Genomic DNA, 12,900 nt, shown 5'->3' on the forward strand with positions numbered 1-12,900 from the left:
ACACCAAATACATCTATACATCTATAAAACTACATCACAATCACTACAAACCTAATATGTGATTTTGGATAAACTATGGCCTGAAAACAGCTGGTGTTAATATCCAGTGTGTAGGATTTAGGGACATCTTGCAGTGAGGGTGCATAATGCAAACAACTGAATAACCCTCGCCTCACCCTCTCCTTCCAAGGGTGTAGGAGGACCAAAGGTGGCCGCTAAAAAGTTGACAATCCCTCTCGAGGGACAATGTTTGGTTTGTTCACTCTGTGCAACTGTAGAAACATGGCGGACTCCATGGAAGATTAACTGCTCCCTTAGTAGATATAATGGATAATTCTAAGGTAATGAAAACATTTCAGGTGATTATACAGTAATGAAAAAAGAACTATAAATATTATTTTCCATTCCTGCCTTTGGATCCCATTAAATTCGACACACTAGATCTTTAATTAGATGAGGCATGCCTGATCTGAAATTTGAATCACAATTTTTGTTTTTGTGCTTATTCTGAATTTGATGGCACAACAGATTTCAAGTTGGGACAGAGGCAACAAAAGAGGGAAAAGTTATGGAAAACACCTGTCTGGAACATTGCACTGGTAAACAGGTTAACTGGTAGCAGGTGATAGTACCATGGTTGGGCATGAAAGGGGCATCCTCAAAAGGCTCAATTATTCACAAGCAAGGATGGGGTGAGGTTCACGACTTCACTGAAAGTGAAACACGATTATATAAATGTCCCATTCTCAGGAATGTGGTATCTCAAGAAAGCCTTGACGGAATTTCTTCATATTTGGCATGAATTCACTTCGACTCGAGCATGACCTGACTTGATTTTAGTGGCCAAACATCAAGGTCACTTGGACCTAAATTACCTTCGACTGTCATGAACACAATATCTTAAGAACACCTGTAGGAAACTTCATTGCATTTGGCACAAAAGACCACTTGGACTCAAGGATGAACTTATTAGAATGTGGTGGTCAAAGGATATTTTTAAATTTGACACAAATGTTCACTTGGACTCAAGGATGAAATGATTAGATTTTGGTGGTCAGAGGTCAAAGGTTAAGGTTGCTTTAACCTCACATCTGTTCCATTCTCATGTATGCAATATCTCAGGATCACCTATGCAGAACTTCATTACTTCACAAATGTCCACTTGGCCTCAAAGATTATCTGATTAGAATTTGTTGGTCAAAGGTCAAGGTCACTGTGACCTCAGAAAACATGTTTTTGGCCATAAGTCAAGAATTTATACCCTAATTATGACAAGATTTCACACATTTTACCTTAATCAAAAAACAGCAGCCCCATCAGCATTATGCAATACTGGAACTCGGGAAAAGGAGATTATGACCATATTTGAAGTTTGGTTGGATACTGTATTGGTGATACTAGACCTGGGTCTCCAAATGGAAACTGTGGCAACTGTATAGATCTTCTGTAGTGCCACGCTGAAGATGTGCGTGAAACATCCATGCTTTAGAATTTGTATATTCTTTGCAGCAACATCCATAAAACTTCTCCTCAGATGTGATGATGAAAGACTGCATTGATACAGTAAACAAATTTCTCACGTACAATTCCCAATGGCATCACATCAAGGGAGATGTTCCAAGGATTCTGTGTATCAAATCTGCACTGAAAGCTTGCAAACAATACAGGCTTAAATTAATACAGGGAAAAATGTAAAAAAATGATCTCTCTGTTGAAGACCTGCAGGAAGCAGAAGATATGATCATTCAGTTTCGTCAGTCTGCTTCCTTTGTGGATGACTGCACTGAAGAAAGGACCTTGATAAAAGTCGGTGGCAGGTTTTTGAAGTTGGCCATGGCATCTGAAGCCAAACAACCAGCTAAGCTACCGACAAACCATTGCCACAACTTAACTCCCCATCTGACACGCTCATGAGAGCATAAGGCACAGTGTAGGGACTTACACTCTAGTGTTTGAGGAAATCGAATTAAATTGAGGCTTTTTCTATGAGTTTTACACCATTTATCCACACACAAATGCAGTTTTAGGACACTGAAAATTGGGCTTTTGGAAAACTCTTTCAAGATTGAAGTTATTCAAAAGGTCTGCTTGCAGTGTTGACATGCAACAGTTTTTGGTTTGTGAGATGAGCAAGTGTGCAGAGCCGAAAGTGAACTGAATGAAGCAATACAAGGTTTAAACAAAAAGCAAATTCAAAATGATTTTCTGAACGGGGGAATAAATTGGATATTCAACTCGACATCAGGATCACATCATGGAGGAATCTTGGAATGACAAAGAAGAACCATCTAATGCATTCTGTGTGCCCTGCAGCAACAAATGCTTGATGAGGAAGGTGCTTCCACACTTTTCTGTGAAGTGGAGGTGAAGTTTTGTGAAATTTAGTTTTTTTTAATCTAAACCCATGTCTAGGCCATAATCATATCAGAGGCGTTTTTTACTCGCAAATCTCACTCAACAGCTATGCTCTCATTTTAATCTCTGCAGCTCTCTGCACCGGCTACATGCAGGTTTGCATCTCAGGGGTGTAACTACGATCTTAAGCATTTATTTATGCTTCAAGTAGACTTTTTCAAAAATACACATGTAAACATGACGGTGATGCTCAAAATGGTACTGAATAAATACATTTAAAAATTTGTAAATTAAATAATGTATTCTATTTACTTCCTAAAACATATAAATGGAGGCTTCTCCAAAAACAAGGGTACACGGTATCATTATAGTTTTTATAGCTATGACTATATATATGTTAGAATAGGAAAATCACCTACTTTGTTCGTTTCGTTTTAGGTTCAGTGTCAATCATATGCATCAGTATTGAAAAATAGATGAGGAATATGCATGCAAATTAAAGAAAAGCTGCACATTGCACAGAAAATTTGGCTGCTCCTTTGCTGCTTGACACTTTACAATGTGCAGACAAGATGGAACTGCTAGAGAGGGAACTGGTATAAACACTTCAGGGTTGCATACACACTGTTGACATGTGACAATAAACTTCATTTGATTGTTTTGACACCCAAACACCGAATCGAGGTATTACCTGTATGCTCAGCTGTGTTCTGCCGTGAGGAGGCAGCAGGTCTCTTCCGATCATTCCCACCATCCGAGGGATCATCAGAACCACAGAGCTCTCTGACATCAGCCACACTCATATGTTGTCTGTCAGTCAAAGAGCCCCCACCTGCTTCTAATGTGCAGTTCTGAGCAAAATGATGATTCAAAATCTTAATGCCATCATAAAGAGTCTTGACTTCTTCCGTCTGTTGGCTCTCATCTCCAGTCTCTACAGCCCTCCATTCCTTTGGGTGTGTCTCTATGCCTCTGTCCATCACCTCTGCTGCTTCTCCACCAGTGTCCCCATTCCAGATGGACTGGTCAGTAGTCCAGCCCTGTGCTGCCCAGTATGAGTATTGCTCCCAGTAGGAGTAGTAGGTTTCAGAAGCATGTTCGTCCCAGGCAGCCTTTGTGTCTGGGTCATCCCAGTAGGCAGTTGCTGTTCCTTCTTTGGCAGGTAGCAGATCAGTCTCTGGATGTTTCTCCAGCCAGCTGCTCCATAGCAAAGCTTCACCTTGTTGAGCTTCAAGAGATACACAGGAAATTGACAAAAATTGATAATCAATATTTGATAATTCAGGCATTTAATGTTTTGTCCTGATGAATTGCAGCTCAAAGTGCTTTACAACAAAGAAATTACTACAGATCGACAGACATGGGTTTTTCAGGAATCAGGACAGATAACGATACCGATTATTAGTAGTTAAGGAGGCTGATAACCGATATTTAGCTAACTTAACTTAATTAAAATGCCTAAAGGATGTTTATTTAACCTAACAAATATAAAATAAATAGCTCCAGAAGTGCATGGAGTTCCTAGACTCAGAAGCATCTCTTATAAAGTCGAATAAAAACTTAAATAAATAGCTACCTGAAATGTTTCCACAGTAACATTTAAATATAACTGAAATGACTTATATTTGTTTTAAGTTCAAACACAAAAAAAGTATATGGCATTAACAAGCTCAGCAGTAACACTTGTAAAGTTAAATAAAAACTTATATAATAGCTCCCTGAATTTTATACACTGTCAATAAAGTAAAATGTCACAATAACTGAAATGACCTTCAGATAAATCACTCCTGAATTTTACTCCCTCAAACACACACTTCTTACTACTATCACTATTTCCATATCAATATTATCAGAGCCTTGTTGCAAGGGATTAGACCAACTGTTAAACACTAAATAGCCCATAGCATCTCATCTTCACTTTAATATTTTAGATCATAAGACCAGAAAGCTCACAGCAATGTTAGTAGTTGTGAGTTGTAAAGTTTTTCATGTGTCTTTCATGCAAACTCACACTTTTCTCTACATAACAGACATTCTCCCATTGAGTCTGCTAAATGTTTAGAGCACAACTATTGAGCTAATGTTATGCTAAAAGCTAGTCAGCCTTCATCTCAGCGTACTTCCCTGCAACAAAACAAGACTAAATTGAATTTCTTACTCTCTCTCACAATCACATACACAGGCTTCTACTATCACGGACTGTTTGTACATCGACATTACCAACAGCATTGTTTCAAGTGATTCACAGATATATCGGGAGGTTATACGAGATAGCAAAGCTGCCGCTTGTGTTTACTCCGGTCTTAACACTACCTTATTGTATTAGTCGTGAGCTGTAGAGTTTTTCATGTGACTTTCATGCGAACACACACTATTCTCCAATTATATACATTGTCCCCATTGCTAATACATAGTCTGCTGAGCGTTTAGAGCCAGACCAGCGAAATAATGTTCTGGTAAAACCTAATCAGCCTCCACCTTAGCATGCTTCCCAACAATAAAACAAGTGAATTGAGTTTTTTATGTGCTCTCTCTCAATCACACACACTCACATGCTTTTACTATCATGGACTGTTTGACTGTCGATATTATCAGCAGCCTTCTTTCAAGTAACTAAAAGCTAAAAAGAAACACAAAGAGACAGAAAAAAAAAACTTTGCTGCAAACAACTCCAGACAAATGTGGGACACTATGAGGAGAATCACCAACATGACTCCTGCTCAAAAGCGTCTCAGCACCCTGAATGACCAGCAGAGGGCAACAGAGCTGAATGACTTTTATTTAAGATTATTTAAGGACTCCCCTCCAGTAGGCCCATCACCCGCAGGAGGGATCAGAAGGGGCCGATGCGCTGGGATTTGGGTGGCAGTCGTGGGCGGGGGCCCCGATGGCTCAATCCCTGGACTTGGAATCTGGCAATGGGGGCATGGAATGTCACCTCGCTGGGGGGGAAGGAGCCCGAGCTAGTGCGGGAGGTTGAGCGGTACAGGCTAGAGATAGTAGGGCTCACCTCCACGCACAGTCTGGGTTCTGGAACCAGTCTGGAGTTGCCCGCGGTGAGAGGCGGCCTACTTGCCGAACAACAGTGAAGAGTACCCGCCCTTCTTGGAGTCCATGGGAGGGGCGCTGGAAAGTGCTCCGACTGGGGACTCCATTGTTGTACTGGGGGATGTCTGTGCTAGTCACAGTTTGTCCATAACTAACACCATGTTCAAGCATAAGGGTGTCCATCAGCGCACGTGGCACCAGGACACCCTAGGCCGGAGGTCAATGATCAACTTTGTGGTCGTGTCATCTGACCTTCCACTGCCACGCCTTCCGTAGAGGGAGCAGGGGCTGGGGACCCAGAGGTTGGCTCTTTCATTACTCAGGCTGAGGTCACAGAGGTAGTTCGGAAGCTCCTAGGTGGCAAGGCGCCAGGGTGGATGAGATCTGCCCTGAGTACCTCTGAGTACCTCCAAATCTCTGGATGTTGTGGGGCTGTCTTGGCTGACACGCCTCTGCAACATCGCATGGCAGTTGGGGACAGTGCCCCTGGACTGGCAGACCGGGGTGGTGGTCCCTCTATTTAAGAAGGGGGACCGGAGGGTGTGCTCCAACTATAGGGGGATTACACTCCTCAGCCTCCCTCTTAAAGTCTATTCCAGGGTACTGGAGAGGAGAATTCGGCCGATAGTCGAACATCAAATTCAGGAGGAACAATGTGGTTTTCGTCCTGGTCATGGAACACTGGACCAGCTCCACACCCTCCGCAGGGTGCTCGAGGGTGGCGGGGCGCTCCCTTAGAGATAGGGTGAGAGACTGTCACTCGGGAGGAGCTCAGAGTAGAGCTGCTGCTCCTCCAGGTCGAGAGGAGCCAGCTGAGGTGGCTCGGTCATCTTCATTGGATGCCTCCTGGACGCCTTCCTGGGAGGGTGTTCCGGGCATGCTCCACAGGGAAGGGGCCCCGGGGAAGACCCAGGACACGCTCGAGGGACTATGTCACCTCGGGGTCCTCCTAGAAGAGCTGGAGGAAGTGTCTGGGGAGAGGGAAGTCTGGGCATCCCTGCTTAGACTGCTGCCTCGCGACCCGGCCCCGGATAAGCGGAAGACAATGAATGGGTGGATGGAACCCAGGACTTCTCCTCTGAATGTGAAGAGGTCATGAGGTCGATTTCAGCAACTGACCCAAAGCTGGTGATTCATCCTCATAGGGTCCAATCCATGTTCAGGTCTGTTTGCACCAAAAAGGCCACAGGACCAGATGGGATATCTGCTTTTCTGCTCAAATCCTGTGCAGAGGAGCTTACAACAGCTTGGTACCCCATCTTCCAGAGATCTGTGGATTCATACACCATCCCCAGTCTCTGGAAAAAATCAGTAATCGCTCCGGTTGCTAAAAAACCTGTCCTGTGGTCATCAATGATTTCAGGCCTGTGGCTCTAACCTCCACAGTCATGAAGTCTTTCGAGAAGATGATGGTGACTCTGCTCAGGAGGGAAGTAGATACACACTTGGACTCCTTTCAGTTTGCCTATAAGCAGGGTCGAGGCACTGATGACGCTATTACAAGTGTCACTCATCTGGTCAGCAAACACCTCGAGGACCCCAGAGCTCATGCACGTGTGTTGTTCGTTTATTTCAGCTCAACGTTCAACACCATGCAGCTGCACCTGCTTATGGGAAAACTGAAGGAGATGAATGTGAATTCTTACAATCTGAGGTGGTGTCACTCCTTCCTGACACAACGCACACAGCAAGTCAGGGTCAACAGTGCCCTCTCGGAACCAAGATTGATAAGCACAGGCACCCCGCAGGGCTGTGTCAGCTCCCCGGTCCTCTTCATATTGCACACAAATGACTGTGTAACAACACACTCAGAACTTTATTATAAAGATCTCTGATGACACAGCTATCGTCAGCTTGTTGCATGCGGACGGTAGCCCACTGGACTATTTCTCAGAAATAGGGGAATTTGTCCAGTGGTGTGACCAAAATCATCTTGAGCTGAATATGGGAAAGACAGAGGAGATGATATTTGACCCAAAGTCCGTTGGGGACCACAGGCCAGTGGTCATTAACAACCGACACATCAGTCAGGTATCTGGGGGTCCACATTGACAACACACTCAGCTGGAAGGTACATGTTGGAAGCCTCTGCTCCAAACTCCAACAGCGTCTCTTCTTTCTACGCAGACTAAGGGTCTATGGAGTGGAGCAGAGGATCATGTTGCTCTTCTACCGGGCTGCACTGGAAAGTATCATCAGATACGGCATTGCGGCCTGGTACAGTAACCTGACCGTGCAGTCGAGGTCACAGATTGCCAGTCTGGTGTGGACTGCCATGAACATTATAGGGGTCAGGAATCATCCTCCCTTCTAGTTGCTTTATGAACAGTCCGTCACCAGACGCCATCAGATCTGTGGAGGGAATTTTCCTAGAAAAATATCATAGGCTATTTTATAACATAAAAACAAAACAAAAACAAAAGTTACAAAGCAGCAAACAGTACTGGAGAATGTGTGGTAATATGTCCACTGGTCATTTTCATATTTTTTTGGGAATGCCCTAATACTGTTTCTTACTGGGTAAACATAGCAACAGAGATCAAATTAATCAATCAGCTCAAATTCCATTTTTAGTGTTCCATTTTAGTGTTATGTATCTGGGAAATGCACCAACGGGTTGAGAAAGCAGGATAGATACTAGATGACAAATACTGCTTGCAGCCAGTGAGAAAGAAATAACCAAGAAATGGCTGAGTGAAGAATTTCCAACTCTTTGAACAGAAATAGTTCAGGAAATCTATGAAATGATTGACTTTTTCCGCTAAGTCACTCCACTAAAAATGTGGGAAATACTTGAAAAACTGGAAATCAGATCTCTTGGGAAGATGCCTGTTTGCAGAGATGTATTTATAGACTTCAGGACATGACTTGAAACACTGTCAAACACACACTTTAAAAATGCTATAGGTATAGGGTCAACACATAAGGTGGACAAGTTAGTTCAGTGAAAGTCTTGCAGCGGTCAGTTAATGTAATACAGGGTTTACTGAGGTCATCTGTGTTCACACAAGCAGCAATGCTGTCTCTAATTTAAGTTATTTTGTTATTGAAGAACAATGCAAAAGCTTCACAATTTGATGTAGAGACCTGTGGATGGATGGGGGCAGTGTTGAGTAGCAGGATAATAGCGGAGAATAATTTTACCTATACCTATATAAACACTCTCATGCTGCATTAACAAATTGAACACTAAATAAGGGGAAGCCTCAAAGACACTCCTTCATGAGCTCACACAGATTGTGTGGCCTTAATAGACAAAGGCACACACAAACACACGCACACACACATGTATACACCTGTCAACTAACTGTCAACCTAACTAACTTTCGCGCAGTTATCGTTAGCGCTAATTATCGCTAGTTATCACTAGCGCTAATTATCACTAGCTAGCTAGCGAATGTGTGTGAATGTGTGTCTGTGTCCGTCTTAACTCTGTTGTTTGAAAACAACAGAGGTTGTTTTCAAACAATGCTCTTGTTTTGACGTGCTTGTTTAGGGGGCACTTTTGATCTTAATGGGCTTTAATCATGCTCAAGCTGGTTGTCATGGAGATGTGTGTGTGTGTGTGTGTGTGTCTTATGGCACTGAATGTGTGTGTGTAACCGACAGTTACACTTGTTGACAGTTAATTCTCCCTTTGAGGAACAGCTACTTTTTCACTGTCGGTTTCTCCCGAACAACTTGTGATTGTGAGAAAACAGTAGCTGCTATCAAAAAACTGTGAGAAGCGTAGAAGTCTGGGCCAGATGTACATGTGTTCGGTGTGGAGATATGTTTTAGAAAAATTAGTAAATGGTTGATTTAAAAAGACAGACTGAGGCAGGCTGCGAGACAAAAAACGAGGCGAGAAGAGACGTTTGTCTACAAAAGGTGTCTCCTATTCACTGTTTGGAGTTTATGGCAATTTTTTTTTTTAATTTCAGGCGATTTCTCACTGCCTCTCGCACTCTAGCTGAAGACATCACCCACTCTAGGGGCAGAAAATCTGAGCATTTTTTGAGAAACTTTATGGTCTTCAGATGGTCAGGGATCGAAAACCGTAAGACCGTAACAAAATTATCTACGTTTGAATGAAGTCTCTAGGAGAAAGTATGGCGAGGCAGCGGAAACTTGAAAAAGGCTGAAATTTGAGGAAACTTCCCATTCATTTCTTATGGGAAATTTTTTGCAGTTTTTTGCGAATAACTTTGCGAATTATTAACGAATCCTGTCATAACTACAGAGCACACCATTCCCAATCGAGCCGCACGTTTTGATTTATAGTTTGCAAGGGTTTTCTCAAAGCTGCGGGACTAGTTACGCGCCGAAATTCTGGCGGAATTTGAAAAAATAAGAAGAAAAAACACAAGAGATTACAATAGTGGCTCAGGCATTGCCTCGTGCCACTAATAAATACTCCAACAGCCAGCAGGGAGGCCGTTAGAATGTTAGGGGGTTTTTAAATTAGCTTTACGTTTATACTGTTTTCCCTCACTGTTATGTCCAGTGAGGGAAAACATCAAATTTCAATGCATTCATTGCGATTATTTCTCCAAATTTAAAGTGTTCAAGTGAACGAGTACGAAGTGCACTTCATTGTAATGTCCACCTCCTTACCCCAGTAGATTTCCCAGCCGGCATCTTGGATCCCTCCTGTTTCTTCCTGCTGTGGATCACACACTTCCTTCTGTTCAGCTAGGTAAAAAAAAAAATCACAAGGCATTGTCAAACATAATCACAACACTGAACACATAATAATTAGTAAAAAATGGCTGTCTCCTTAAAATCAGATACTACTACTGCAACCCTGCTTCCAAAAAAAGTTGAGACACTGTGTGAAATGTAAATGATGATTTGCAAAGCACTGAAACCCCAAATTTAATTGAAAATAGCACAAAGACAACATACAACTGAGAAATTCATTGTTTTTTGCTAATTATATTCTCATTTGGATTTTGATGACAGCAACACATTTAAAAAATTGGGACAGAATCATGTTTACCACTGTTTACCAGAGGACGTGATGCCATGATTTCCAAAAAGAATGTTAAATTTTGACTCGTCAGACCACAGCACAGTTTTCCACTTTGCCTCAGTCCATTTTAAATAAGGTCGGGACCAGAGAAGGCAGCGGCAGCTCTTGATCTGGTTTCCCTCTTTGCATGGTTGAGTTTCAACTTGCATTTGTGGATGCAGTAACGAATTCTATTCACAGACAGTGGCTTTTAGAAGTGTTCCTGAGCCCATGCAGTGGTGTCCACTATAATAGTGTCTGTTTTCAATTCCCTTCCCACCTTTACATCAGAAAGACTCAGTCTCTCTGGGATCATTTTAGACCCAGTCACGTTACTAACTTGTTGCCAGTTAACCTAATTAATTATGAGATACCATATTCCACCAGGTGTTTCTTTTAGCATTTCACAACTTTTCCAGTCCTTTGTTGCCACTGACCCAACTGCCACTGACCCAATGAAATTTCTCGGTTTCAATGTCTGATATTGTCTTTGTGCTATTTTCAATTAAATATGAGGTTTCAATGTTCCACAAATCATCACATTCTGCTTCTATAAACATTTTACACAGCATACCAAATGTGTACTACAACTATAATACTACTATTGTTTCATGAAATGGACAGTGTTTTTGAAATAAACCTCAAGTTGATGTCAAAATAATCACTGTATGAGCTCATAATGTAATTATGAGAAACCTGGTGAAGCTAATTGGCCATTCTTTCACTTCTAGATAAGCAACCCTGGCCTCAATAACCTGATAATAATCAGAAAATAATAATAATAATAATAAAAACAATAGTAATAATAACAAGTTAATTGTATTACGTTTGTTGTCAACTTGTAGATCTCTTCCATCTTCCTCCTGTTCCACTGGTTCTTCCCAGTATGCATCAGCCTTCCCATTAGATATCTTCCCCTGTCATGTGACCAAAAAACAGGCTCATACAGCAGCAGGAACTACTCTCAACATAATAGTTTACTGTTATTTCAAAGAGTTAAACAATCTTACCACTCTCCTTTGGTCAGAGGAACTGGCAAAGGCTACAGGCAGACCCATGCTAGCCATCAGCTGAGCCTCTTCATCCAACACCTCATCTTCCTCCTCCTCTTCATCATCTGTTTCTGCAATTTGATGGAAAATGTATTTCAAATTAATCACATTTTCTCATCTATTTATTGATTTAATTATTTATTATCATCTTTTTATTTTTATATCCTGGTTGGGACGTTAACTGACTGCACACCAACCCACAGGGCATCACCATAGGGACCAAACTGACATCCCCACTGACTTTTGAGAGTTAAGACTTGGTTTTAGGATTGTAGTTTACATTGCTTATGGTTAGTATTAGCGTTAGGCATTTAGCTGTGATGGTAAAGGTTAGGGGTTAAGGAATGCATTATCTCAATATTCCATCCCCATAGGGAAGAAAAAGAAGTTTTACTCCTGGAAACATCGACCACAGAAACTGCAAGCATATTGTCAAGCTTTGAATATGCGTGCTGTTGTTCTTCAATGCGTCAATCAGTGGAGAACCTCAGTGCCAGCTGGGAATTACAAAAACACCAGAACTGAACTAAAGGCCCAGTGTACTCTCAAATATACTGCCCAACGCCCTGAAGGATCATTCCCTGTACAATCGGCATGTAAAACATCAAATGGTATAACATACCTTGGATGGCTGTGTTTGCTAGGTCATAGGAGAACAATCTATTATCAGAGCGATACAGATCTCTATCCCTGGACAGAGGCAGAGAACACAGACAGAAAAAGCCGATGAAGACCAAGAATTCCACATTTTCATCTATCCATACTTCAATTTGCAGTACTGTTGTCTAACTTTTACATGTGTTTATCACACGTCTTTTACAGAAAGTGCCAGAGAACATAGGAGAAATAGAGAGGCTCACTGCACGAAGGCTCTGGAGCAGCGACAGTGAATTTTTTCCTCCCCCTGCGAGGGTGAGACTCTCCTGCTAAAGAAGATATCCGCCACCACTGTAATCCTGCTCTTCTCCAGCATCATGACGATTCGCTCACTGATTCAACCACGCAGCAGCACGGGATCATACATACGTCCACCCACGAACTAGCCTTTCGCTTCTGGGTCCAGCATGGGTTTGATTCAACGTCACCGTCACATTCAGGTAAAAGCGCCAGTGTTCCGCTGGCAAGGACAATAATTACGCTTCCGGTTAAGTCTCTGCAGAATAAAAGCGTTTTTCGACATGACTTAAGAGCCTTCTTTTGACAAAAACAAATTGAACATTAAAATGTAAATAAACGCATGGTCATAAATGGCTAAATTCTGATAAAGAATAAAGATGAAAAGGTCTCTTGAATTCAGTTATATCTTACTGCCTTTGAAAATGTGAGAGGGGCTGAAACATATTTCGTACAGTTCTTTGTAGTTTGTCCATAAATATTATAAGATCCTTTGAAAGAACTTATAAAACAAGAAACAAGTATTTTTAGTCATTAGAAAAAGCAAATGAATGTCAC

General features: G+C 41.9%; 1 protein-coding gene across 2 annotated transcripts in view; it reads right to left on the reverse strand.

Annotated features, from left to right (window-relative positions):
- tgs1 (trimethylguanosine synthase 1) overlaps positions 1–12,544 on the reverse strand; it is a 32,660-nt gene extending 20,116 nt beyond the window's left edge. For both annotated transcript variants that reach the window (XR_006007266.1, XM_041949980.1), the window contains exons 1-6: positions 12,309–12,544; positions 12,071–12,138; positions 11,407–11,519; positions 11,223–11,313; positions 10,000–10,077; positions 3,047–3,583 (exon numbers count right to left, since the gene is read on the reverse strand). Coding sequence is in view for 1 of the 2 variants with exons in the window: in XM_041949980.1 (XP_041805914.1) it covers positions 3,047–3,583; positions 10,000–10,077; positions 11,223–11,313; positions 11,407–11,519; positions 12,071–12,138; positions 12,309–12,424 (1,003 nt within the window). In the remaining variant the exon portion in view is untranslated. The remainder of the gene's footprint in view (positions 1–3,046; positions 3,584–9,999; positions 10,078–11,222; positions 11,314–11,406; positions 11,520–12,070; positions 12,139–12,308) is intronic.
- Positions 12,545–12,900: the final 356 nt, after the last annotated feature.

The sequence above is a fragment of the Chelmon rostratus genome, chromosome 12 (assembly GCF_017976325.1).
Source record: "Chelmon rostratus isolate fCheRos1 chromosome 12, fCheRos1.pri, whole genome shotgun sequence".
In the NCBI taxonomy this organism is placed as follows: Eukaryota; Metazoa; Chordata; class Actinopteri; order Chaetodontiformes; family Chaetodontidae; genus Chelmon; species Chelmon rostratus.